Consider the following 26,263-nt stretch of genomic DNA (forward strand, 5'->3'; position numbering starts at 1 on the left):
TCTTCACAAATAAATCTCTTTTCTGCTCCCAGGGGTTCTTTATTCTGCCTGGGGAGGAGGTCTGACACCAGCAGAAGCTACCTACTCAACCAGCTGACCAAAGCCAGTCCACATTCTCTCTGTGCCTGCCCTGGGGATCCACTAAATCAAGGATCCCTTCCCTGCCCTGGGAATGCCCTTCCTAATGAAGGGCCTCTGGGGTAGGTAGAAAGGGGCTGGGTGTTGCTGTCGGGGACAGGTTGGACTGTTAACCACAAGTCTGTGGTTCATATACACCAGCCACGATTTACAAAACCTCTGAGACCCTCTAGAATAGGGCCACTTGCTATTGAGTTGGAATTAACTTGATGGCAGAGAGGAAGGGGCCCTGTGGTACATATAGTGCACTAACTGCTGGGTCCCAACAACTAGGTTGCCGGTTCAAACCTACCAGCTGCCCCTCAGGAGAAAGGTGAAAGGTGAGGCTATCTGCTCCTGTGAAGACTCACAGCCTTGGAATCTTTATATAAGTCACTGAGTCAGGAGGAGCCCTGGTGTCGTCGTCGTAGTTACACACTGGGCTGCAATTCGAAAGGTTAGCAGTTCGAAAACCACCAGCTGCTCAGCAGAAGAAAGATGGGGCTTTCTGTTGTCAAGAGTTACTCAGAGGCAGTTCCACCCCATCCGAAAGACTCATTATGAGTCGGTATTGACTCGGTGGCAGTGAGTAATGGATCTGAATTGACTTGGGGGCAGTAGGGTTGGTCTTCTGGTTTGGGGGTGGCCTCTGCTGAAACCCCTGGAAGAGCGGGTATACACGGAGAAGGGGGACAGTGGGTTCTGGAGGGGGCTGGGTGCTTTAGAGAGGAATTGTGAGGGACACAGCGCCCACAGTAGCCAGAGTTGGGCTGGCTTACTTCAGGAGCTTAGTTACACCCTGCCCTTTGGGCAGTGAGCTGGGCGCCTGGTGCCTAATGTGGGTCTTTCAGGTTGAGATGGGCTTGTTTTCCTGTTGGCAACATGCTTTCCAAGCCTCTCAAAGTAGGGCAACCCTCTACGACGAATCTCTGGAGCCACGCCCCATAGAACTGGAACTTGGGTCGGATTACAAATCCCTGGTTTGGAGAAAACAGCCACTGGATTCCAGGCTCACAGATCCTTTGATTCCCTCATCAGGAATGGCGAGGGCAGCTTCTGGAACCGGCCGTCACGTGCCCTCCCCGGGCCGATTCTGTTCGCGTGCAGGGGAGGACGGGCCCTGGTGGCCTCGGCCGGCTCCAGACTGGGGTCCCAGGCGGGCTGTGCCCCTGAGCGTGCGGCTCCCGGCGCGGCCGGCAGGGGGCACGCGCGCCCGGCCCCACCGAGCGGGTCCCCAGGCCACCCCCGCCCTCCTCCTGGGGGACGAAAGACAGCGCAGGGCCTCCGCCGGGCCCCGCCCCGCCGGCGCGCTGCCACCCGCGTGCCAGGAACGCCCGCTTCCTGCCGCCCGCCCGGCGCGCCGCCCCTTTGTCTGCGCCGCCGCCTCCCCGCCTCCCAGACAAATGGCGCTTGGCAGGAAACTGGGCGCGCTCTTGGGAAGCTGCGCTCGCGCCGCGGCCGCCAGGCTGGGGGGGGGGGGGGCAGCCGGGGCGGGGCGGGTGGCGGGGGATGTTTTGACATCTCGTCAAAGGAAAGAACTCGATGCTTCGAAAGTGCTTTTCACAGCCGCCCGGGGTCGGCTCCGGCGCGGGTTTATAAACAATCTGTGCTCCCTCCCCGGGGCCGGGGGCGGCGCTGGAGGCAGCGGCCGTGCCTGGCAGGGCCGCCTTTGATTGCCTCTGGCCCGGGACTGCGGGGGACGCTCCGGGCACGCGCCCTACCCCGGCTTCCCACCCTGCCACGCCATCCCCACGCCCCGCAGCAGACGCCGAGGGTGGGGGGGCACGAGCGGAGAGATGGCCAGAGCGCCCAGTGCGCTTGCGTCCTGCGCCACCCAGCATTGACCCGGGATGGAGGGGAAGACCAAGTGCAGCGGGGTGGGGCGGTCCCCTCTGCCTTAGGGCTGTAGTGGGGTTGAAGTGGCCCCGCTTAAACGCCTCCCTTGGTTCGAGACCCCTGCCCTGGACGGGGGCGTGGAGGGGCAGCCAGAATTCTCTCCACCCTCAATTACGGCCACCCCTAGGTCCACAAACCCACGGCCCTTCCCCTTTGGAATAAATTAAGGAATCTCCGACTTCTACTGGCTCCGAGGGAGAGAAGGGGGTTTGCGAAGTCGAGGGCATGTCCACAGGAAGTAACGCACAGCCCTCCGCCAGGGATCCAAGCCCAGGTCTGCCACGGTTCGGTGCAGGGCGGGGGGCGCCCCACACATCTACAGTGTCCGGATGGCCACGGGGTAGAGCAGCGACATGTGCTCAGCCCCCTTAATGGGCAGCTTGTGGCTGGCGTAGTGGTGCACGATTTCTGGGACGCTGCTGAAGGGCGGGCTGTTCTGGCCCAGCACATACTTGTGCTCCTTGGTCCGGGACAGCTTCATGTGCAGGAAGCCCTGGCTGCTCCTGGCAAGAGGAAAGGAGAGCCTGGTGAGTGGGCGCTCTCCAAAGCCCAGCCCCTCCCCCGCGGGTCTGCCAGTGATGCCCCAGCTCCACCCCTCACCCCCTCAAAGCCCACTGAATGTGGACGGGGAAGAAAACTGGGAAGAGGTGGAGGGGGACTTTGCGAGCAGAAGGCCCTAGGAGTGCCCAGAATATGTTGGGTGAGTGTATGGGGTGTGGGCAGGTGGAACCTGGAGCAACCTGCACACCTCCCTGAGAGGCAGGCTCCCCTGCCCTTCAGCCTAATAGCCACAGCTTGCTTCCCCCCCCCCCCAACTATGAGGGAGGACACCTGGTGGTGGTGGTGGTGGGGGGGTGGTCCTGGTGATTCATGTGGAGCCACACCCTTTGTAGGAAGCTTGGTGGAGAGACATGACAATTATGCTATGCTAGGGAGCACTTGGGGATCTCCCTTGAGAATCGGATGGGAGTGGGCTGCTCAGGAAGCCCCTCAGCCCCCCTTCCCAATTCTAGGGCAGCTCAGCTGCCTCCTCCTGGGATATCCCTTCATCCTCTTGCTGTCTGGGCTTTGGGCCAAGCCCCTTTTCATCTATCCCACCCTTCAGCCTGGGATGACATCATCGGCTCTCAGACTGCAGCTCAGTCCTCCCTCCCTCAGAGAAGCCATGCTCCACTGCCTCCCCCCATCTCCCTGCCGCAGTCCAAGAAATATCAACCTACGTGCCTGGCCCTGCCCACAGGCAAAGGCCCTGATGCCCAGAGCTCCGAGTATGTGAGGTAGGACCACCTCCTGTGTCCAGGCACCATCAGCCTTAGAGAGGGGGCATGGGGGTGGACTACCAGGAAGGCCCGTGTTATGTCTCAACCACCAAAGCTTGGTCTCCTGGCTTTGGGTCTGAAATTCATGGTCCCGCGGAAGCTATTGTATATGGGAAATCACCTACCTGGGGGGCAAGTACAGGGCTGAAAGTCTGGTATGGGGAGGGAGGCTTAGCCAGGGGGTTGCCTCTGCCCTGAGGTACATGTCTTGTTAGTGAGGAACCAAAATCAGGATTTGCACTCAGTTCAGTCTGATTCCCAAGAGAGATGAGGATAGCAAACCTCCTTCCCGGGACAAGGAGCCCTGTGTAGACCCACTTCACTAGGCTGAAAAATGAGAAGGGTGAGAGACTGGAAAAAGAATGGAAGAAAGGGCTAACAAGCCCCTAGCTCCAACCTGTTCCCAGTGCAGTGGGAAGGGGGCATGGCTGAAGCCTGAGTTAGACAGTCTAGTGGCTCTCTACCTGACTTTCCTGCTCTGGGTCTACATGTAAGCATGTTGGGGTGTGGGGCCAGCCGTCCTTCTGCAGGTCTGAGATAAGGGCTGGGGCTGGCAATGAGCACACGGGTGGGGGGAAAGAAGCTAAGAGCCTGAGAGCAATGTGTAGACTGAGTCCTATGTGGGTTGAAATGGGGAGGCAGTGAGAGAGTGGTCACCCTCCCCTGCCTGCCTGCCCTGCACCAAGGCCCAGGTCCAAAGCTGTGGGCAGCAATGTGGAACCTCTCCAGGGTGCTCCTCCCTTCCCACAGTTCACTGTGGGGGGACCACCTCTCCTGAAAAACCGCACATTATCCCATATCTTCTTGACTAAGAAGAGCAACAAGTGGTCAGTGCTCAGAGAACCCAGTCCCAATCTCTGTACAATAGGCCCCTGGAAAGAATTATCCGTGCTTCCTGACCTCCTGGGACAAAGTCCCAAGAGCCCATTAGGACGTAGCCAGAGCCTCCCAAGATTCTTCCCTGCGGACAGGGTGGGACCAGATGCACTCAGGGCCACTGGCTTGGCTTTCTGAGGAAGCTGTTTAATTACCAGTGAAAGCCCTTCCATTACACAGAGAGAAGAAACCATAATTGTATTTCAGAGAAGCCATTTATATGTAAACGAGGCTCTGGCAGACAGAGGCCTGGCGGGCTGATCAGCCTAGGCTGAAACCCACATTGAATCCTCTCCCAGGCCTGCCTCCCCACTTTACCCCCAGGCTAAGGCAGGGCCACCCTTAGGCTCAGCCCAGGGAACCAGGCCCTTCCCTTGCCTAGAAGGCTAACCTGGCTTCACCCAGCTGGATGAGGGGCCTTTCCTAGCTTGATGGGTACCTCTTTGAAATCCACTTTCAGGCTATAAAAATCAGATCAATCTTGTTTTGTGATTGTGAGTTTGGAGATGGTGTCTATGTTTTCGCTACATGGTAAATACATCTTAACTATAACATTTTAAGCAATATGCATCCCCGTAAGTAAACCAAAATGTTGACAAATTTTTAAGTGGCCCTTTGATTTAATGCTTCAGACTGCAGGAGAGTAAGAGCCAAAAGAAATTGGGGGGTGGGGGGTAGTTCCAGGAACTCATTTTACAGGTGGAGCAACCAGGACCCAGAGTTGTGGCTACTGTGTTCTGACTGGATCGATTCTGATTCATAATGGCGATACAGGGAGGGCTGTAGGCCTGCTCAGGTGTCTTTCCCAGACTGTCCTCTCCATGGGAGCAGACTCCCAAACTGTTAACTCCTGAGGAACAAACAGCTAGTGACTTCAAACCAAGGTCCTTTCTAGCTTAACCACTGACCCACCAGGGCTTCTTGAGACCCGGAACAGTTCAAGGATCTGCCCAGGGTCACACAACTGTTTTTATTACATGGATGACTTGGGGCTGAGTTTCTTAACTAGCCTGGCACTTTTCCCCCGTGATCTTTTTGGTGACGTTGAATCATTACTGCCCAGATGGGTCGGTTAAAAAAAAGAAACACTTCAAATGTGTTGTCCCTGATCCATTCCTACCCATAGCAGTTGGGCTAACTGTTCAGCAGTCTCAAATTTCCACAGATCAGACGCTGAAATTGGCAGTATGCTAAAACAAACACACACCTCATTGAGTGGGCTCTGACTCTGAGCCCCCCTACAGGATCGAGTAGAACCACCGCTTTGGGTTTCTGAGACTGTACATCTTAACAGGAGTAGGAAGCCTCATCTTTCTCCCAAGGTGGTTTGGAACTGCTGATCTTGTGGGGCATAACCCACTATGCGACCAGGGCTCTGGCCCCCGTGAATGTGAAGAAACATGCTGGATTGAGAATGATGATGGCAACAGATGTACATATGTTCTTGACACAATGGATGGATGTATGGATTGAGATAAGAATTGTTCGAGCCCCCAATAAAATGATGAAAAATAAATCAATTAAATTAAATTAGAAGAAAGAAACATGCTGGAGATGCTCCAATAGTGATGGGGGTAGGTGAATATTCGCACCGAACTAATAGGTGGGCTCCCATGGGTGTAAGCTGTAGCAGTCAGAACTCCTAGGCTGGCCATTCTACCAGCTGAAACTGGGAGTCCATTGCTGGCCTGTGCATATGTGGCTACCAGGAGCAGGCAGGTGGGAAGAACGGCCCTGGCCTCGCCATCTCTTCAAGGACTCTGAAATTCCGCTGCTAGCCACTAGCACCCAGGCCCGCAGTGCTATGTACCGCTTACTAAGCACCATGCGAAGGGCTTCCCATACATGAGGTCCTTCTCGATAAGGAAGGAACCCCAGTGGTGTAGTGGTTCAGAGTTGGGGTGCTGTCATAGGCTTGGGTGGCAGCTTGAAACCACCAGCAGCTCGGAGGGAGAAAGACTGAACTTTCTACTCCTGTAAACAGTTACAGTCGTGGAAACCCACAGGGGGTTGCTGTGAGTCAGCACTGACTCCATGGCAGTGAATTTGGTTTGGGGGGTTCTCTATAAAGAATACAGTATTAGGCCCCATTTTATAAGACCAAGGTCTAGAGACCTTAAAGGGACCCCAAGGTCACACAGAATTCTTCCCATGTTGTGACTCATCTGTCTTCCCCAGTGAATTCCGAGTTCCTTGAGAGTAAGGACTGAGTGGCAGGTCTCTTGGATCCCTGGTGTCCAGATGAGCCTGAAGAGCTCCCAGGGTATGAGACAAGACTTGTTCAGCTTTGCTGGCCACGGGGGAATGATGGCGCGCCCTCCGTCCTCCTACCCACACTCACTTGAGAGAGAGAGAGAAGTCATTCTTGCTGGTCTCGCTGTTTCGCACCAGGTAGCTGGCCTCTTTGCACAACCGGAGCAGGTTCTCGGCATCGGTGCGGCTGATGGCCCCGTGGTACCATCTGAGGACAAGAGGGAAGGGCATCTCTGCTGGGTCCCTTGCCAACCAGGCCCACCCATTCTGGGTCCACCCTGCAGGCGGGCAGGCCAGTGCCAAGAGGGGAAAGGGAGGCACGGGGGCATCCCCAGCTGGACCCGGACACTCACACCTGGTTTTCCAGAGGCAGCACTGGGTCTGTCCACTCCCCCAGGGGGCTGCTGGGCTCCAAGCTTAGGGGCTTGACTGACTTGGGGTTCCCTGCAGAGAGCCGGGGAGGTAGCCGCCCCTTCTCCTCCCGGCCAGGTGACAGGCAACTCTTCTCCGATCCTTCGAACTGGGCTGTGGGGAACATACCAGTCAGGAATTCGGACGACCCCCCAGGTACAGTCCTACTGAATGGTCAGTACCTCCTCCCCATTTCCTGTCAGCATTGAAAGGAGTCAAAGGAACATTCCAGAAGGGCAGGGCATGCTCATGGGCCTGACTCTTGGAACACAATCCCAGACCCATCCCTGGGTGGGGCGTTTGATCCCTTCTGTGCTACCCAGCAGCTCCCGGGCCCCCGCCCCCCGAAAGGCCAGGGGAGAAGAACGAGGGAGACCACTGAAGCGTCTTCTCCTTCAACCGCAGCCAACCGCCGCCTCCTAGTCCCCTGTTCCCCCAGCAGGGTGGCTGCAGCCTGATAATATTGTTTCTTTCTCCTCCTCAGAGTTCATTACCGTTCTCCAAATCACCCTGCCAAGCCATTCTGCAGAAATGACTTATTGATCGGAGAACAATTATCCGATTCCCCTTGGTGCCATCCTGACAGGCTACTCCTGCCCAAAGACGACAGGGGGCCGGTCCCTCCCCGCCAAGGCCGCTGCCCACAGGCTCCCCTCCCCCTGCCGAGGCGGCCAGCAGAAGCAGCTGGCTCTGCCCTCCCTGACCAGGCACACTCTCAACTCAAAGGGGACAGAGACCGCTGTCAGGTCACCCAGTAAGCAAGGACAGCACAGAGTTCCTCACAATTTCCCACCATGCCAAAGAGTCACGCTTTCAGGGGTGGCTGGCCTCTGCCTCTCCCACGGCCCCTTCTTCTGGAACCAAAGCCTCTCTGCCTATTTACTCAGCCCCTGGCAGGGACTGAGCACTTGGTAAGCCAGGGAACCACGAGCTACCGGGCAAGTCACGTGGGCCCTCATGGCAGATTAGCACAGCCATCCAAGTCGGCCCGGGCTAACCTTGCCAACTGCGTAGCTCACCCCTAACCGAGACCCTCCATCTCCTATGTTCCAAACGTCAGCTCACACTCGCAAAAACATGCGTACACATGTGCGTGTTCTGCGCAAAGACGATGAGGACTCCGGTGCTGTCTTGCTCTGAAGCCCAGGGAACCAAAGCTCACTGCCATCGAGGTGATGCCGACTCATGGTGCCCCAAGAGGACAGGGTAGAACTGCCCCTGTGGGTTTCTGAGAAGCTTCCTGGGAATGGAAAGCCCCATCCCGCCTCCCTTAGAGAGGCTGGTGGTTTCGAACTGTTGACCTTGCAGTTAGCAGCCCCCACACGTAACCACTGTGCCACCAGGTCTCCTGCACTGCTAAAGCTCTTCTCCAGTGAATTGGGAGTAATGACTTTTCTGTGGGAAAGATAGGTGGGGTGGGTGCACTTTGTCTCGCCCCTCTTCCTTAGGCTGGGGGCCATTCTTCCTGGGTCCTCCACACCCTGCCCCACCTCCAGCCCAAGCCCACCACAGGGCCTGAGGTGTCCGGCCACAGCACCCTGGCTGTAAGACCCCGCAGAACCCACCGCTGCCGTCCTCCAGGTTGGGCTCAGGGAGGGGTGAGACTGGACCGGAGATGTCCCTGTCCCCGTCGGGCAGGGAGGGGCTGCTGTCCAGCTGTCCCACGGGCGGAGGCCAAGGTAGGTCTTTGATGACCTTAATGTCAACTGGAGCCAGTAAGAGAGGGAGGAGAGAGACAGTGACAGAGACAGAGAAAGGCAGAGGTTGAGACACCAAAACTCAGAGCCAGGACACAAGACAGCCTAGAAAGGAGGTGTGGGGCAGAGGCAGGGGCAGGAGCCAGTAGAGGGCTCGCAGAGAGCCAGGCACAGACAGCCCTGCGCTCAGCAGGCTGGTATGTCAAAGATGGGGGGTCAGGCAGTGAGCAGAGAGCTGAGAGAAAGAGACAACCCGGGGCTGCCCCTTCTGTGCCTTCACCATCTCCAGGGCCCAGTGGAGCCCCAAGGGAAAGAAAGGCGGGGAGCTTCCCCACCTCCCAGCACCACCCCCAGGTTCCCACAGCCTCCTGGGACCTCCAGTCTGGCCCCCTCCTTTTCCTTCTCCCAGCACCTTGGGCACTTGTGGGCATTGAGAAGGGGGATAGCCCCTGCTCCAGGTGGGCAGAAATATGCAGAAGTGGGGACAGATGTTTTATTGAATTTAAACAATGCCCCCCCCAGCCCCCATCCTGAGCCTTGACAATTAGAACAGCGATGCCGCCCGCGGCTGCCGGGCTGCTAACGAGGCTTCCTAATGACGAGCATAGATTTTCCCATTAAACAATCCAAACAGTATTGATTCTCCAAGGAGACTTCGGGAGATAAACGGCTCATCCTCAGTAGTGTGCGGGTTACAGGAAGAAAAATGAGAAAGCTGTGTGTTTCCCGGTCTGGCTGCCACGTGGGTCAAGGAGGCCAGAGCCCAGAGCTGGATCTTCTTAGCTATGGAGCGGGGAGCCAGACTGGGGGCGGGAATGAGGACTCAAGGCACTGAAGCCCTTTAACGCTCGCTGAGTCGAGGATCCTGGAGCCAAAGCCCTCTGTACCTGCAGCGCTTACTCCACCCCCCACCACTCCGACCACCTGGACCTCCACTGGTGAAGGGTGACACTGGTGTGGCTGTGAGTGACCGGGGAAATCTCATCTTCGTCAGCAACCAGCGGGCTTCCTCGCAACTTCCCTCTCCCCACCAGTTCCCACGCCTCACACATCCCTCGGCTCCCCCAGCTCCGCTTCAGCAGCTCCTACCACTGGGAGACAAAGCCCTCAGATCCAGGGCTGTTATCTTACAAGGCGACACACACAGCTGTTGGCATTGCTGGAAGTGGGCAAAGCCTCTTTTATTAAACGCAGATATATTTAACATACGCCATCGGTTTTAGCAATTTGATTGTACAGTATCTTTATTTTTAAAATAGATCTAGCCCCTCCCACCCCACCCCCCCAAAAAAGACAGAAGGGGCCCAGGCTTCTCAGCCTCTGAGGGTCAAGCTTTCCTCCTCCCCAGTGCCCCAATTCCCTGGCTCAGCACCACAGCACAGGACCCACAGTACCTGACTCGCCACTCGGTGGCACAGAACTCCGCTCCCCTCCCCGGCCCTGAGGTCCAGTTCGTGCACACCCCCCAGTCTCGCACGGGCCCTGCCATGCTCTCTGAGGCCGCGCCCACCTGCCCCTCACCCAGGGCCTCACCTGCAAAGGCTTTGGAAATCCGTTCCTTCTTCCACTCCCACGGCTGGTCGTACTCCTCAGGGGGCCTCTCATCATCCTCAGGCAGGCGGGACTCCCAGGGCCAGGGGGGCCCCTCCCCCTCTGGGGTGGCCCCCTCCTCCTCTGGCTCATAGGGTGTGTCGTACAGAGGCAGGGGCTGAGCAGCCGTCTCCTTGGAGCCCCGGATCTCTGCGGGGCAAAGGTGGGAGGGGCAAGGTGTGAGCTTGCCCTTTAGCATGGTGGTGGCATCCTGAGTCCACCCTTCTAGCAGTTCTGCCAGCAGGGAGCCGAGCCTCAGTCAGGAGAGATGCCGCTGGATCCAGCAGCCACGCGTTGTCGTCATGCCTCACCCCAGACACAGCTGGGGCTCCGAGAGAGGACCCAAGGGACACAAAGACAGTTAGTGGCCAGGAAGATGGGGGAGGGGTGTGGAGCAGGCTTCTGCATTGCCCAGCATGAGCTGTGGAACTGAAGTGCACACATTTAGGAAGCTGAGGCAGGGCCTAGTCTATTTCCTCCTTGCTGCCCAGCTCCATTCATTTTCCTGCGTCCCAAATGGCACCGTGTCGCCACCATATGCTGTTCGCCACCCTGCCCTCGAAACTCCCCTTTGATGAATTACTTACATGGACTGCCCTCCTCTTTCTTGGATCACCCCCAGTGGTCTCTCCCTGGATCCGTTCTTGACCTCTGTTCCTCAAGATCAAGATCTTACTCGTGTCCTTCTGCCTGTACTCCTTGAGCTACTTGCCCAGGCTCACGGCTTGCCTCAATCTTTCTAGCCAAATGCGTCCAAGGTACTTCACTCTGACATCATGCACTTTTCCTCTCCCGAAACCTACCGATTCTCTTTTGAGGGACTCCCAACAAAAACCTAATAAAAGCTATGGGCCTGCTCCCTGGGCAAATGTGCCCTGAACACTTCACATACTGGAGTACATATGCATAGACCTCCTAGCACCCACGGCCTGGTGCCCTCAGTGGGGTGGGCACCCAGTGGGGTCTCTCCACTGTTCACCACAGTGTTTTCCTTGGGCCCGGCCTGCTGTCGTTCTTCAAATGCCATCTGTGTATTGACAGTACCTGACGACTGTCGCCCTCGACTCCTCATCTCTAGATTACTGCTGGGGACAACCAACATTCCACGCAGCTAGCTGCTCTTGGTGCCCCCTCGCCCACCTCTTCCAAGAGGAAGAACAGCTGATCTGGTCAGCCAGTGGGTGCTCACGCTCTTTCTCAGATCGACTGCCCCACACAGAGAAGCCGTTCTGACGCTTTCTCCTCCAAGATGCGAGTGGCCCACATTGTGTCCCACTCTGACAGCACATTGCTTCAAACGCACCACCTGCCCCGAAGCTAGGGATTTTCTTTTGGGATCACACACACACACACACACACACACACACACACACACACACACCACACCGCCCCCCCAAAAAAACACATACCACCCCCACATCCCTTCAAGTTATCCTACCCTTCCCAATTCATCCCCCAAGTGCTATCTGACCCTTTGTAGGGTGGCCTGCCCTGCTGACTCGGACCTCAGGCGCCACAGTCACACAGCTCCAAAGGCAGTGGCTGCACTCCCCGAGGACACAAGGAATTCTTTCTCCACATCTGCCAGAAGCTAGGGGGTCAAGGAACCAGTCCTGCGATGTGTGGGCCCCTGAGCTGGCTCTGAGACGCCAAACCTCTCCTGGCTCCTTCACTCACCAGCCATCATCTTCTGGGCTTCGTAGGGTTCCATGTAGCCGTCATTTTCGGGAATCTTCTCTGGTGCTCCGGAGGGCCCTGCTGGGCCTTCACCCGCCTCCTGCACGTCAAACGGGTCTGCGTAGTCTTCTAGGATTGCCAGCTGGGGGGGCCGGAGTGAAGAGAGGAGGCGTCAGGCATCTGAGAGGTCACTCTGCTCCCCCGGGGCTACTCGCCCAGGAGGAGGCTTGCTCATGGGGACAGGCTCTGAGCCTGGCTGGGGTCACTCTGGCTCTTCCTTGGCCAGGATTTCCCTCTCACCAGGCTGCTTTGCTGTGAACTGTACTGCCTCTGGCCTTTCTTTCCCCTAGACCAGCGGTTCTCAATCTGTAGGTCTCAAACAACCCTTTCACAGGGGTCGTCCGACTCATAACCGTAGCAAAATTACAGTGAAGTAGCAACGACAATTTTATGATGTGGGGGGGGTCACCACCACATGAGGAACTGTATGAAAGGGTCGCGGCGTTAGGAAGGTTGAGAACCACTGCCCTAGACTAAATGGCCTGGGTGAAGCCACTGGGACTGATGGCTGGCCGTGGTCATGGTTCAGTAAGAGCCTACAGTAGGGGGCTCCACGGAGGGATTGAATTCACGGGGAGACCTGGTTGCAAGGATTCTGGAAGAGTTCAATGAGCAAGCAGGAAATGAGGAGGTAATCCAGGAATCGGCCCACCCCCTGCCTCCCGGCATGACCCTAGATGCTGATCAAGGAAGGAAAGTCCAAACCCACTGTGCCAGTTCTGCGGATGACCCTGCCAGCATCCCTGTCAGAAGGATTGTCCTCCCCACTTGGAGGAAATGGCATCTTCCAGAAAAAGCCCAAGACCATGCCACCTAAGTGACGGAACCAGCACTGAAACCCCATGGGCATGCTGGCTGTCCTGGGAGAGAGCAGCCTACTGAGACAGACGGCCCTGCGGACAGACAGGGCTTGGGCTCTGTGGAAATCCCCATGACTAGGAGGACAGGGCCTTGAACAGCCTCTCCTTGGACCTCCACTTCCCACGCCGCCCCTCTCTCCCACACAGATGGCTCCTGGCCACCCCTCCGTCCCAGCTCCCAGTCGTCAGAGCAGAGCAAACCGCAAGCTGCACACCCTGCAAGGTGCTCCGGGCGGGTGGGGCGCAGGTGAGGACAATAGAGTCTTTCTCCAGGCCCCTCCTGGGGGGTGGGGGGGCTGCTGAGGTGGAGATGAGCCCAGCCCACCCTGTCTGCCAGCACCTTGAGAGCACTGGCCTGACAGGTGGTGGCAGGCGGTGGCTCCTGGGCCTGCGGCATGAAGAGCCGCCACCCTTGCCCTGTCTCTAAATTTCAGCCAAGGCCATGGCCCTGGGCAGGATGGGCACCGTGGGAGCCCGTGGGCTGGGAGGAGTCACTGTGGGGTGGCTGCCTTGCCCTTGACTACAGGATCTGGGAACCAGGGACCCTCCAGCCCCAGCAAGGCAGAGATGGTAAAAGAAGCCCCTCCCCACCTTTGCAGCCTGTTTAAGCCTGTTGGACTCTTGCTTATCCCTCTAGTGATCCCTAAGGCAGGTCCTGGTGGCACCTACCACCTCATCCCTCAGCTCCCAACTGTCCCAATCAAGCTCCTCACCTCCCTTGCAGTCCCCCCTGCCTGCTTCTGTGACCACCACTCCCCACCCTGTAAACAGCCACCATCACCAGGACACCCATGAGCCTGGGGGCTCCGGGGCATTTTTGTCTCTGCACTCCAACAAGCACCTCGGCTCACGGTGGGAACTTGAAAAAGACTTCTTACCACGTCACCCAGGAGAAGAGCCAAGCCCCGGACTGCTAACCAGAAGGCTGACAGTTCAAACCCACCTAGCAGCTTCCTGGGAGCAACACTTGGTGAACTGCCCACCGGGGGCGGCCCTATGTCGGGTTTGACTGGACAGCACCCAAGAACCAGGGGGTCCACCTCCCTCTCCTTGGAGGCCTTGTGCCCTCGTCCTCCTACTTCCTGGATGTAGAGAAAAGAAAGCCCCCACCAAACTGCTCCCTGGGCACCTGGCACCCAGCACCCACCCCCCCTCACCCACTGGGCCAAGGGGCTGATGAAAGCAGACTGTCATTAATTCTGTCGGCCCCAGCCTGGCTCTCATACCACAGTATGCTCAGCCAACAGTAACTGAGTCCACGGACAAACAGTCCTTAAGCCTTGCAGTGGGCTCTCTTGTGCCTTGAGGGAAAAGCCCAAAGTTGAAAGGATTTCAAAAATCCCATTTTCCTCTCTACCCACCTGCCTCACTCTGTATTCGGAAAGCACTTTGCTCTCACCTCACCATGGCTCCCTCGGCCTGGATCACGCTCCCAGCCTTCTGTACAGTCTTTCTGCCCCCACACAGTCTTTCTGCCCCCACACCAACCCTGGTTAGGCGCTGCCCTGATGAGCTGTACTGCACTGGAGAGAAGTTGTGTTACGAACATAACATCCATCCCTGAGGGTCAAAAAACCCGAAATCGAACTCACTGCCATTAAGTCAATTCTGACTCCCAGCAACCCCCGAAGAGAACAGAACTGCCCAGAGGAATCTGTATGTGCGCACAGAGCCTCATCTTTTCCCCACGGAGCGGCTGCTGGGTTTGAACTGCTGACCTTGTGATTAGCTTCCCCAAGGTGCAACCCAGGACACCACCAGGACTGCTAGCCTGAGGGCAGGACCCATGGTTACTGACATCAAGTCAATTCCGATGCCTAGTGGCCCTTTGCGACAGAATAAAACTCAACTAATTGCCCCTTTTGCTTTCTGAGACAGGGGCAGAAGGTCTCCTCTCGTGCCTCAGAAGCAGTGGTTCTCCACCTCCTTAATGTCCTAACCTCGTGTTGTGGTGACCCCCCCAACCATAACATTATTTTCGTTGCTACTTCATCACTGTCATTTTGCTACTGTTCTGAATTGCACTACCCCTGTGAAAGGGTTGTTTGACCCCCAAAAGGGTTGCGACCCCCAGGTTGAGAACCGCTGCTGCCTTAGAGAGCCTGGTGGGTGAGAATCACTGATTTGTGGGTAGCGGTCCGGATGTGTAAACTCTTGGTAAATACTTGTTAAAGGAGGTCATAGAAAACGGGGAGGAAGCGTGAATCCTGGGTGGGATGGCAGACCATACAGGAGGACAGCTTTCTAAGAGAGTCTCTGTCCCCAGGGGAGACTGTGGAAGTAGAGCCGCTGGCCCAAGTCCCCAGGCCCACTCCACAGAGCCTCTCCAGCTCGGCTCTCAAAGCTCGGTCAGCACTACTAGAATGACAAGCGTCCCTGTCCAGCAGAGTGCTGGGCCTGTGCCCGGACTCTCAGCCCCTCCCAGGTCAGCATTGGCTTCCTCAGCCCCAACCGGTAGTGCCCGTGGGCGCTCAGGTGGCAGCTCTGTGGACAACTCAAAGGCTCCTCTGTTCCACTGCTGGCTCCACACCCTGTTCCAGGATGTCCCAATCCCACTCTCTGGACTGGGGCGCCCAAAGGAGCCGCCCACAGGCTGGGAGCTGGGAGCAGTGGCGCCAGCTGGGGAGACAGGGTGGGCTTTCAGGCCAATCGAGGAGGTGGTGGTGGTGAGGTTGGCGCTGTCTGTCCCTCTATGTTCTGACACCTTTGACTTATTATGACTGGCTGTTTTGCTTACGGTCTCTGCCCCTCACTGCCATACTCCACGTCCATCCTAGGACCTGGCCTACAGTAGGTGCTCGGTGTATTTATTGGATGCAGGAAAAGGCCTTTTTCCCCCACAAACTCCATCCTCTCGATCAACAGAGCTCAGATCCTTTTACACTCTGCCCTGGGAGCAGCAAAGGCCGGAGGAGCTGATCTGGGGTGATTTACATTTGAATGGTGATCATAGGCTCTTCTGCTCCAGGGCAGAAAGGATGAAGTGGCAGCCAAGGGCCTTCAGGGAAGGCACCAAAAGCCAGGGCTGCTATTTAGGCCCCGCATCTGGTAGCGCATTAATGCACCAGGAATACTTCCTGGCGTCGGGCGAGTGGCGAGTCTGCGGGAAAGGCCCTGAACCAGATGGGTTGACGGTGGCTGCAGCGAGGGGCTCAAACATCACAACAACCGTGAGGAAGGTTGTGGCACAGGACCTGGCAGGGAGGTCGCTATGAGTGGGTGGCACAGAACAACAGAGTCCCCCTGCCAACCAGATGCCCCTCCCACCTGAGGTACAGCAGGGTACCTCCAGAACCCAACTCTCCTACGTGTTCGGGTTAGTCAGTGCCCTTCCCAAAGCAGCTGCTGTACTGGAAATACCACCCTCCCCCACCCACACATACATACCCGCTCCCCCACCCCACCATCGGGTCCCTGCCCTACTCTGAGGCTGGGCCATGATAGACAGACACAAGAGTGGGGGCTGAGCTCCCTGACTGGGCTCAGAGGAGGCACCAACTGCAGGATGCTGGTTCTATAAGTCCTCTCCCACTCCCCTCCACTTCCTGAGTTCACAGTTAAGGTCTCCAAGCCTTTGTCTTTTCCTCTGTAGAATGGAGATGGTAATAGTACCTATACCATTAAAAAGCAATTTCACTGCCACTGAATCGATTCTGATGCAGAGTGACCCTATAGGGCAGGGTAGAATTGCCCACGTGGGTTCCTGAGACTGTAACTCTTTGTGGGAGTAGAAAGACTGGTGGTTTAGAACCACTGACCTTCCAGCTGGCAGCCCAACACGTTAGCATGTCCTCAGGGCTCCTACCTACCTCATAGGAGCTGTCCCCTGGTGGGACAGTGAGTTAAGCATTGGCTTACTAACTGCAACGTCTCTGCCTTAAACCCACCTACCACCAGGCGGGAGAACAATGAGGCTGTCCCTCATGTAAGATAGACAGTCTTGGGAAACTGTGGAGCAGTTCTGCGCGGTCCCGTAGGGTGGATCTATGTTGGAATGGACGCAATGGCAGTGATTTCTTTTTGATTTTGTTTTGGCTTTTGATGTGGGCATAGAGCAGCTCTTAGCCCAAAGGCTGGCACAGAGTTGGTGCTCAAGAAATGCTCACTGTCGCTACCATCGAGCCAATGTAGAATTGTCCCTGTGGGTTGCCCAGACTCTAGGAATTCTTTCTTTTGCCCCAGGAGCAGCTGGTGGTTCCAATAATTGGCCCTGCAGGTATCAGCCCATGGCACGCAACCACTAACCCACCAGGGCTCCTCAATAAACGTATCTCACACGGTGACCATCACTGGAATTCACACACTGCGGTATCAGAGTGCAGGTGCCTGCCCCGGGCACACTGCCTGTCACATTGGCACTCCTGAATCTCAGGGTTTCCTAGCAGTTGGGCAAGGCACCAGCTTCTCTCCTCTACTTGTAAATTCAAAATACATACTATTTACCTTCTCCGCGATCAAACTTCCTGTACCCGCAGGTCCCGCTTACTGGAATGCCCTGCTTCTATTTTACATGCCTGGGAAACCCCTTCACATGAACCCAGTCTGTTATTACCCCCTTTAAATGACATAAGTCATGCCAGGCTCATGAAGCATTCAAAGGTCACACATTGGCGTCCCCGGCCCTTTCAAAGGCAGATGGGTCATGTGGCCACCTTCACCTGTGGGTCATGTGGCAAGTACTGGCTTTCTCTGCACTCACACCTGGTGAACGCAGCTTGTAACTCACACCAGGTCCCTCATCCAGGATCCTCTTCCCCATCTTTCTCAGCAAACACTTAGAGACCCCTCCTCTCTGCTGGGCATGGGTGATAGGTGGCCGAGGACCCCCTAGCATGGCGGTTCCTGAACTCTGGCTCTGCTATTTACTGGCTGTGAGGCCACACGAGCATGATTAGACATTTCGGACATTAGTTTCTCCACACAAGCTGAGGATAGTAATAGAATCCTCTCCCCAGTTACTGCAAAGCCCAACTAGTCTAATCCTGGCCGCAGAGGTGGGGTGGGTGGGGATGGGTAGGAGTGAGGGGCGGGGGGGGGCTTCAAAAAGCTCATGGAAAAGAGCAAAAAGATGACATTTTTCCATGAATTTTTTTGGAGTCCCCTGGTTTACATCCGCTGCCTCAACAGAGGAGCAGGCACCACGTAGGTGCTCAGTAAATGCCAGCTCTCATATTACTGAAGATGAAAATGCCGATCCCTAGGCGCCTTAGGACCTCACAGGGATGGATGCCAAGAAGCTCCATGAGAGGTGCCTCCACAGAGCTGGGAAGCCCTGAAGGGATGGGGCACCAGGCTCTGGAGAGGCACTCTCAGACTGACTATAGGCAGGATTTGGGGGTCCCTCCTCTGCTTTCAGTACTGTCTCTGGGGTTCTGTGGTGAGGGTCTATGGCTACAGAAAGTCCTCTAAGCTCCAGGCGCTGCCCAGGATTGGCTCAGCCCAACCAGCTCCTTCCATTTAGATGCCACAAGACACCCCCCCCCCCCGCTGTTCCATGCCCCAGTGAGCAGGAGACCAGGGCTGTGGTGCCAGTGAGTCCCTGACCACCTGAATAAGCTGCCGTGTTCTTCAGAGAGAGTGCGACTGGGCGGAGTGGACAGGCCTGCCGCATAACCTTAGGCCTCTGCCATTCTCAACGCACAGCGCCCGAGGCCACAGGAGACCCAGGGAAGACTTCTCTCTGCCTCAGAGGTCTAAGCAGTCCACTGAAGAGCCCAGACCTAGACCCTTCCCTTTCCCAGGACTTCTCCTCCATCTCCAAAGAGCAGACCGCAGCTGGAGAAGTGACCTGAAGCAACATTAAAACGCACAAACTAAAAGTGCCAAGGACTGAGCCCGCCCACAGAGCGCAGCCTTTTCAGCCCTTGGGTAAAAGGGAGGCAATTCCACAGCAAATACACAATGAATGCAGGCTAAGGGGAGGTCCTACTTCTGACCTCCTAGCCCCAGGGCAGGCACTGCCAGTCCATTTTAGGCTCCCCATGTCCTCACTTGACTCTCCCTACTCTGTCCACTAGTATCCAGGTTTGGGCCTAGTGGTGGGGGTGGGCGGGGGATCCAAGCTCTTGGTGATATGTATATACATGTCTCTATCCTGAAGAAAGTTCTTAATATTCTGGGGCCTGCAAACCACCATAAGAATCTTTCCAGAAAAATGCTTACACATTCAAAGACCTGCATACAGTATCTGAAGATTCGCAAACCTGAGGAGCACCGACCCCCCTTCTCCCCCGGCCCCCCATGTATTCAGCACAAGAGGCCTGGTTCCACTTTTGGGCAGCTGGCTGTCCTTGTCCACATTGGCAACCCTCCCCCCAACACACACACTCCACACACGTGTGCCCATCTTGGCATGACGCAGGCAAAGGACATACTGTACAGATGGTCAAAGGCAGTCTGGAGCCTCATCCAATCAGGGCTCCTTCCTCATACCCACGCTCTCCCCGGATTAGATCAGATTTCGCCCCTATCTGGGTCTGAGACACAGGAGCAAAAGCAAGGGAAGATCCACTTCTCTAGCCCCTTTGCCAGAGTGTGGCCTGGAGACTGGACAAGGGCCCAGCCCCACCAGGGAGTGCTTCCTGCAGCCAGATGGCAAGACCCATGCCTGCCCCTGGCAGGGCACGGCTCCTGCTGCTCCCACACCTGCCCTGCCCAGATGGCCACCCTTGCACCCCTGCCAGCTGCAGGAGTGGTTTTCAGGGTGGGCTGAAGGCCAGAGCCCTGGGTGAGGAGCAGGCTGGTGGATGGTCCTGGGCTATCAGTGGCTGGCATAGTGGAAGGGCTCTCTGGGCGTCTTCTCATTCAGTGCAGGTCTCTCTTCTCTTCTGCCCCCACCCCCACCTCTGGCTCCGCATGGAAATGTTTCCACCACTTCATCCCACCTCACGACTCAGCCCATCCCAGAGGGTTCTAACCCACCAGCACTTGCTTCTGGGCTCCAGGAAAAAAAGAAAAGTGGGCTGGAGCAAGGTTCCCCCAGTCCCCACCTCACCTCTGGAGACCCAGAGCAAAGAGGCGAGCTGAGAGGCCCTACAGAGTTGCCCTGAGGGAAGAAGGCAGCCTCACAGTGTGAAAACAGCAGTTTAGCAGGGGTCTCGGGGCCTCACTGCCCAAGGGCACCTTCCCTGAGTGGGCTTTTCCAAGAATACATCTCTCAGTTGGCCCAGGGGTGCCGGCCACACTAGGTTTAGGGTAAAAGGGGTTCGGGCATCTTGTCTGAGCTTTTCCCTGCAGAAGACTCTGAGACACCCCCGAAAAGACTGCTCTAACAGGGCAGGGGAGCTGCTTCCCGAGGGTGGGAGGCCCCAGGTCCTGGCCCTAGGCCCGCTGAGGTGGCATCTCAGCATCGACTCAGGTTCTTTTCATCACACCCACTAAAGAAATGGCCAATTGTGTGGCTCCTGGGAGATCCTGCTGGATTTCATTCCTGTCCCTGCACTGACAAAGGAGTCAGACATCAGGCCACGGAGGTCTGAACAGCTCACAGAGCAGAGCCAGCCCAGGCAGAGGCATGAACACCCTCAGTGAGAAGCAGCTGTGGGTCTCCTCAGGATCTGTGTGGGTGCAGCTCTGTCCTTGGGGATCTCTTTAGGGAAAATGTGCAGGGGGAGGGCTCCCTAAGAGAGTCCCTGACCCTCAGCTGCCCTGGCCATGGACCGTCACTGCTCAGGACATATTTATGCACCTCTCTGTATGCAAGCATCCATCAGGCGCCTAAGAGATGCAGACAGGAGGAGGACATGGGCCTTTTCTTGGAGAAGCCCAGTGTGCGTGCTCCCAGCCTGCTGGGTTCATGCAAGATCCTGCAGGAAAGAGGAGGAGGCCAAGGGCCAGCGCAGGCCCATGTGCCAGCGGGCAGTGGTCAGTGGGGAGGAGACTAGCTGATCAAGGGTATGACGGAGGCCTAGCACGCCTTCTAGCTCAGTCCCACTACCAGCAGCACTCAACAAACGGGATGATTGGGTTGGAGGGAAGCCTAGGCTGTGAAGAATGCAGAGCCCTGAGAAATGCCCCCGTTGAGCCTTCTGCAGGCTAAAGATGCCGCCTAGATGGGCAGCTATGCCCCATGGCAGGAACCCAGAAACACAGTAATCCACATTCCTGAGGTTTCGGCTCTGACCCTGACACATCTCTCTCATCCAGGAAGTCTGGCAGAACCGTGTTTTCTAGCTGAAAGCTTCAACCCAGGAGCCAATGAATTGGGACAGCAACTTTGCTCTTCAACCACATGAAACCCCGGTGAGTGGATGTCCTGGGGGGTGAGTGAAAAGGGGGCATGAGAACCTGAGCTGCTCAAAGTCAGAAGCACAGAAGTTAGGGCTGGAGAGACCTCAGGATAGGGAGCAGCTTTAGAGGGAGGTAAGGCCAGTCTGGAGGCAGGTCATGGGTGCTGGCTTCTGGTCTGGGGCCTCCGAGGCACTGTGGGGAACAACGCATGCCCCCCCCCCCCCCTTTAGCCCAATGCCTGCAGATTCAGAATGGATCCTGGGAGGGAGACCAGAATTGGAGAGGAGTGAACTCACTTACTTAACTCCACCTGGGCAACAGGTGCTGCATACTGGCTGGCCCCACACCTGGGGTGGGGTGGGGGGTAACAATGGAAGGGGCGTGGGGATGGGGATGGGTCTGCCCCAGCCCCAGTGGTCAGCATCTGGGTGAAGAGCTGCAGACCGACCGAGCGGGCCTCTTGAATCAGAACAACAGTCCCACTGGGGACAGCAAGGGCCAGGGGCGAAACCCCGCCTTCAGCTCCTTCCTGGGGGCGTCAGCACCTGTGAGGATGCTTGGGATCCTGGTGAACCCCCGAGCAGGGCGCTGGCTTTGCCCCGAGGGGGAGGGGTCAGAGATCAAAGGGCGTTCAGCTAATGCTCCCAGGAGCCACAAACTAGGGGAGGGGGGAGGGGGCGGTACGCCTCGGATTCCCGTTAGAGAAAGGCTGGCAGATCCGGCTCCCACAGAGCGGCGACCAGGCGAGAGGAGCCGGCGAGGGGGAGGGCCGCCAGTCCCAGGGCTCGGTTAGGGGGCGGCGAGGGCAGAGTTTGGGACTCCATTAGCCGGTTGGGAATCTGAACAAAGGTGGGTGACTGCTCCGAGACCCGGGGTCGGGGACTCAGCTGGCGTCCGTCAGGAGCCGTGACACCTAGCGGTCCAGCCTCGGCCGGGCCACCTTTGTCCCTCTCGACCTCTGACCACCTCCCCTCCAGGGCACCCTCGCCCTGGATGGCACTCACCCTGTCGCTGCAATTGGGGGGTCCGGAGGTGCGCTCGTCCGGAGGCGGCGCTGGGGGCCCCGGAGTCTCGACCCGAATGAGGCGGTGGGGGGGCGAGCCGTGGCGCGGGGGTGGCGTGGGGCCGGGAGTGGCGGGAGTGGTGAGGGCGGCGGAGCCCGACGGGCCCCCGGAGTAGGGGTCCTCAAAGTCGCGCTCCCGCTGCAGCCGGTAGGCTGCCAGGATGTCCGGGGGCGGCGCTGGGGGCGCGGCTGGGGACGGCGCCGGGGGGCGGTAGTCGGGCTCGGGGGGCGCCGGCTTGCCCCCCCCTCCGCCACTGCTCCCCCCGCGGAACCCGAGGTGTTCCCGCAGCCACTTGGCCACTCCGCCGCTGCCGCCCCCGCCGGGGCCGGCTCCGGCGCCCCCGGCACTCCGGCGCGACCCCCCCGGGCCGCCCCCCGCGCCCGCCGCCGCCCGCGGCCCGGAGCCGGAGCCCGCCGGAGGAGCTCCGCTCAGCAGCATGGGGCCCGCCAGACTGAGCGCGGCGAGCGCGGCGGCGGGGGCGGGGGCGGGGCTGCGCCGGCGGTGCGGGGGGCGGGGCTTGTCCGTAACAAGGGAGGGGCGGGGCCGCTTCCTTACCGGGTCCCGTCTCCCTCCCCGCCCCCCGCGGGGAAGACCGGTCACTGGCTTCCAGCAGGTGTGGGCGCGCAGAAAAAGTGAGCGACCCCGGGGGCGGCGAGGCGACTTCTGGACCGTGTGGACGGATCCTCCATCCACGTGTCGCCTCCACGCGTGCTCCTGGAGGGATGCACGCACCCCGGCTCTCAGCTGGGGTGACCTGGAGAACGGTGTCCCCAGACCCCGAGGTTCCCAGCCCTTGGGCACGCCTTCTCCCCTTCCCTTATCTGCTCTAAGTCCTCCCCACTGGGAAGCGATAAGAAGAGGGAAATCTAGTAAGATGATCTATAAGATTTAACAGTGCTCCCCTGCCCCCCACACCTTGTTACCTTGGGAGCCCCACCTGCCTCCTCCCACCCCGCTGCTCCCACCACACACATCTGGACTCACCTTCCTCCCCAAACCAAACACATCTCATATCACCTACAACCAACTCTCTAGAAAGCTCCCGTGGAGCCTCCCCATACCACCCTCCTCACACGCAAACAGCCCTCGCACAAACACCCCCACCTACGGGCGCACACCGCCCAGAGCAGGCCCACTGGATCCTGGCTGCGGCTGCGGTGCGCGCACGTAGAAATCCTTCAAGTCGCATTTCGGATTTCATTGTCAATCAGATTCGTGACAGAATAGAAACAGACTAGTCAATAAATCAAGTCTAGAAGCAGTTCCAACGTTGTCCATCACAAAACCCTTGTGCTCCCGAGCGAGGCTCGATGTTCGGGTGGTAGGCATTTTGGGTCTTAGAAAATAAAGCAGGTTTCCTCCCCGCAAAAATGTTGTAACCTCAGCATCCATCAGCTTTTGGAGGCTGGCTTCCGCTGCAGCCTCATCTCCCCAGCACCCTCGGGCCACCCGGCTGTTCTTGGACTTCTGAGGGAGAAAGGGGCGGGGCGACTCGTGGAGAAGGGACCGTTCGGAGCTGACAGAGAGCAGGGTGATTCCCCCAGGAGTTCCAAGTCCACAGGTTTTATTTCTTGCATTTCTGCTTTGTGCAAATTCTAACTAGCAACTACATGACGACAGGGGACAATTAGGAAGGAGACAGGGCTTATTAAACTTCAGGGTAAACACGCATCTCCTGGGGGTCGTCTTAAACGGCAGGCTTTGATGCTGCAGGTCTGGCTGGGATAGGGGCCTGGAGTCCCCTGGGCTGGAGCTTTAGCAGGCTTCCAGAGGACGCTGAGGATGCAGTTCTTGCGGCCACACGAAACAGTAGCCTGTAAGAGATACTGGAGAGAAAAAAAACTGAGCTTGTTCTTTTCATGAAGTATAATAGAGAAAATAAGTGTGCATATTTTAATATGTGGTATTAAAAATTAACTCAGTGCAAAAGGGAGCATAACTCACTGTTCTCCAATCTGTTCCGATTCATAGTGACCTTACAGGATGGGGTAGAACGGCCCCCGAGGGTCTCTGAGGCTATCCATCTTCACAGGAGCAGAAAGCCTGAGTTTTCTCCCTTGGAATGAGTGGCCAGTGGGTTCAAACTGGTGACCTTACTGTTAGCAGCCGAATGCATAACTCACCATGTTACCAGGGGTCCTAAAAAAAATGGACATAGGATGAACACCAGAAGAATGGGCTGGTAAAACCATAGTGGAGAGGCTCTAAATCACCAGGACTGATGAGAAGGCGATTGGGGACAATGACTCTGGGGACATGCTATCAGGCCTCAGTGAACTGTTGGGCCTTTGTGCATTTTTCTCCTTAGTGTAAGCCTGCCTTTGTGATGTGGGTTAGAGTTTGTGGTGAATTAACTTGCCTTTGTTGTTTCCTTTTGGAAGGTAAAGATTAACATAGCTTTCATTAAAACTAAGTAAAAGAGAATTATATGGATTCATAGTAAAATAAGTGAAAGTTGGCTAAGAATTAGTTTATAATTTCAAGCCAGAAAAACAGGAACATTTGCTAAAGTATAGTTAGATGGTCACTTATGCTTTTGCATCTGGGGGTGGGGGGGAACAAGATGCATGATTTCCACTGTACCCCCAGAGTAGAAAGCAGCCCACGTGCGGCATATGACCCCCTTCCAGGGGGACGAACAACAGAAAAGTGGATGAAGGGAGGCAGCTGTGGGTACAAGACAAGAAAAAAAAAAACAATTTATAAATTATCAAGGGTTCATGACGGAGGGGGTGAAACGAGCTGATACCAAGGGCTCAAGTAGAAAGAAAACGTTTCAAAGCGACGAGGGCAACATATGTTCAAATGTGCTTGACACAATGGATGGATGGATGGATGGATTGTGATAAGAGCTGTTAAGATCGCCCCCCCCCCCATGAGTTTTTTTAAAAAGAAAGAAGACGTGATATCTGTTATTGTTGTTAAGTGCCATTGAGTGGAAGACAACACGCGTACAACGAACGACTACACTGCTCAGTCCTGCACCATCCTCACAATTGTCATGTTGCATCCCACCAGTCAATCCATCTTGTTGATGGTCTTTCTCTTTTCACTGCCCCTCCACTTTACCAAGCATGATGTCTATTTCCAGGGACCGATTTCCATCTCTTCTGATACCACGTCCAAAGTGCAGGAGATGAAACCTCGCCATCCTTGCTTCGAAGGAGCGCTCTTGCTGGACTTCTTCCAAGACGCATTTGTTTGTTCTTTTGGCAGTCCACGGCGCTTTCAGTATTCTTCGCCAGCACCATAATTTAAACGCATTGATTCTTCTTGGGTCTTCCTAATATATATATTTAAAAACTTCCTTTCTTTGATGGAGGACACAGCTCTTTGTTGAACTGTCTCCACCCTGTCTCCTTGAATATCATATTCAATAAAACTCTCCCTCCACCCCCACTACCTCCCCACTCATCTTGTGAATTGGCTTATTCTTGGCAGACAGCCTGAATCACTTGTGTTGCATGAACAAAGATGTGTTTGCAAGATCACTGACCTAGGAGTCTAGCAGTGGTGGGTTCCAAGGAGACCCCTGGACAAGATACGCATGCCCCTGCTCCACACACTCCTTCTTTGCTAGTAGAAAAGGCATGAAGATAGTTGTGTGAGGACTAAATGGGTGTGAGCAGACTTTTAAAACTGTCCAATGCTTTCAATGGAAAGGTGTCAAATGAGGCCACTGACGTTTAAGAAGTATGGAGTTAAGCAACTCAGAGGCATGGGATCCATCCACAATAGAGGATGGGCGTCCTGGCAGAAGATAGGATTGTGAAGAGATGAAGCCAAGGGGTGAAAGGTAATTTCAAAAGGCATGAACGTGGGCCCCAGCACGCCCTAAAAAAGGGAGGAAGCACAAGAAATAAAATGATGGCGGGGGTGGGGAAGCCATCAAAGTAGAATTTTCAGAGGATAATTTTTTAAATGATGTTATGCTGTGGGTACCATGCATATTTAGCATTTCACCACATTGACCACCCTGAATGAGGGGGCATGAAACCCGTCATGTGACAGGGGCTTAAGTGTTAGTCCCCCCCCCCTTGTTCTTGTTTATATATAGCTATAACCTTGGAAAACAATGATTTTCTACTTTCCCCCCACACTTAACATTGAATGCTAATTTCCCCATTTCTGCTATGCCAACTGTGTTATTTTTTAAATTCCTACCTACAGAAGTTGGAAGCAAGAGCAATGGGTGCCTGTGTAACTTTCACCTG

The 26,263-nt window shown here is 56.3% G+C and overlaps 1 protein-coding gene across 3 annotated transcripts; it reads right to left on the reverse strand.

Annotated features, from left to right (window-relative positions):
* Positions 1-1,676: 1,676 nt before the first annotated feature.
* Positions 1,677-22,487, reverse strand: SHF (Src homology 2 domain containing F). 3 transcript variants are annotated; one of them, XM_075531545.1, is made up of 7 exons: positions 21,990-22,487; positions 11,837-11,978; positions 10,103-10,309; positions 8,438-8,578; positions 6,815-6,986; positions 6,550-6,669; positions 1,677-2,516 (listed from the first exon to the last, which is right to left on the reverse strand). In XM_075531545.1, the coding sequence occupies exons 1-7, from the start codon at positions 22,485-22,487 to the stop codon at positions 2,330-2,332; spliced, it is 1,467 nt and encodes a 488-aa protein (XP_075387660.1). In that variant the 3' UTR covers positions 1,677-2,329. The 3 variants fall into 3 exon arrangements, with proteins under 3 accessions (XP_075387660.1, XP_075387659.1, XP_075387662.1); XM_075531544.1 differs by lacking the exon at positions 8,438-8,578; XM_075531547.1 differs by lacking the exons at positions 6,815-6,986; positions 8,438-8,578 and having other exon boundaries at positions 2,350-2,516.
* Positions 22,488-26,263: the final 3,776 nt, after the last annotated feature.

The sequence above is a fragment of the Tenrec ecaudatus genome, chromosome 14 (genome assembly GCF_050624435.1).
Source record: "Tenrec ecaudatus isolate mTenEca1 chromosome 14, mTenEca1.hap1, whole genome shotgun sequence".
Lineage (NCBI taxonomy): Eukaryota > Metazoa > Chordata > Mammalia > Afrosoricida > Tenrecidae > Tenrec > Tenrec ecaudatus.

Excerpts from the sequence above, each read along its gene's own strand:
- SHF (XM_075531545.1), bottom strand. The coding sequence starts at position 22,487 with ATGCTGCTGAGCGGAGCTCCTCCGGCGGGCTCCGGCTCCGGGCCGCGG. Across the intron at positions 10,310-11,836 it reads AGCCCAGAAGATGATGGCTG|AGATCCGGGGCTCCAAGGAG; the intron begins GTGAGTGAAGGA and ends TTTGCCCCGCAG. Across the intron at positions 8,579-10,102 it reads GATTTCCAAAGCCTTTGCAG|TTGACATTAAGGTCATCAAA; the intron begins GTGAGGCCCTGG and ends TACTGGCTCCAG.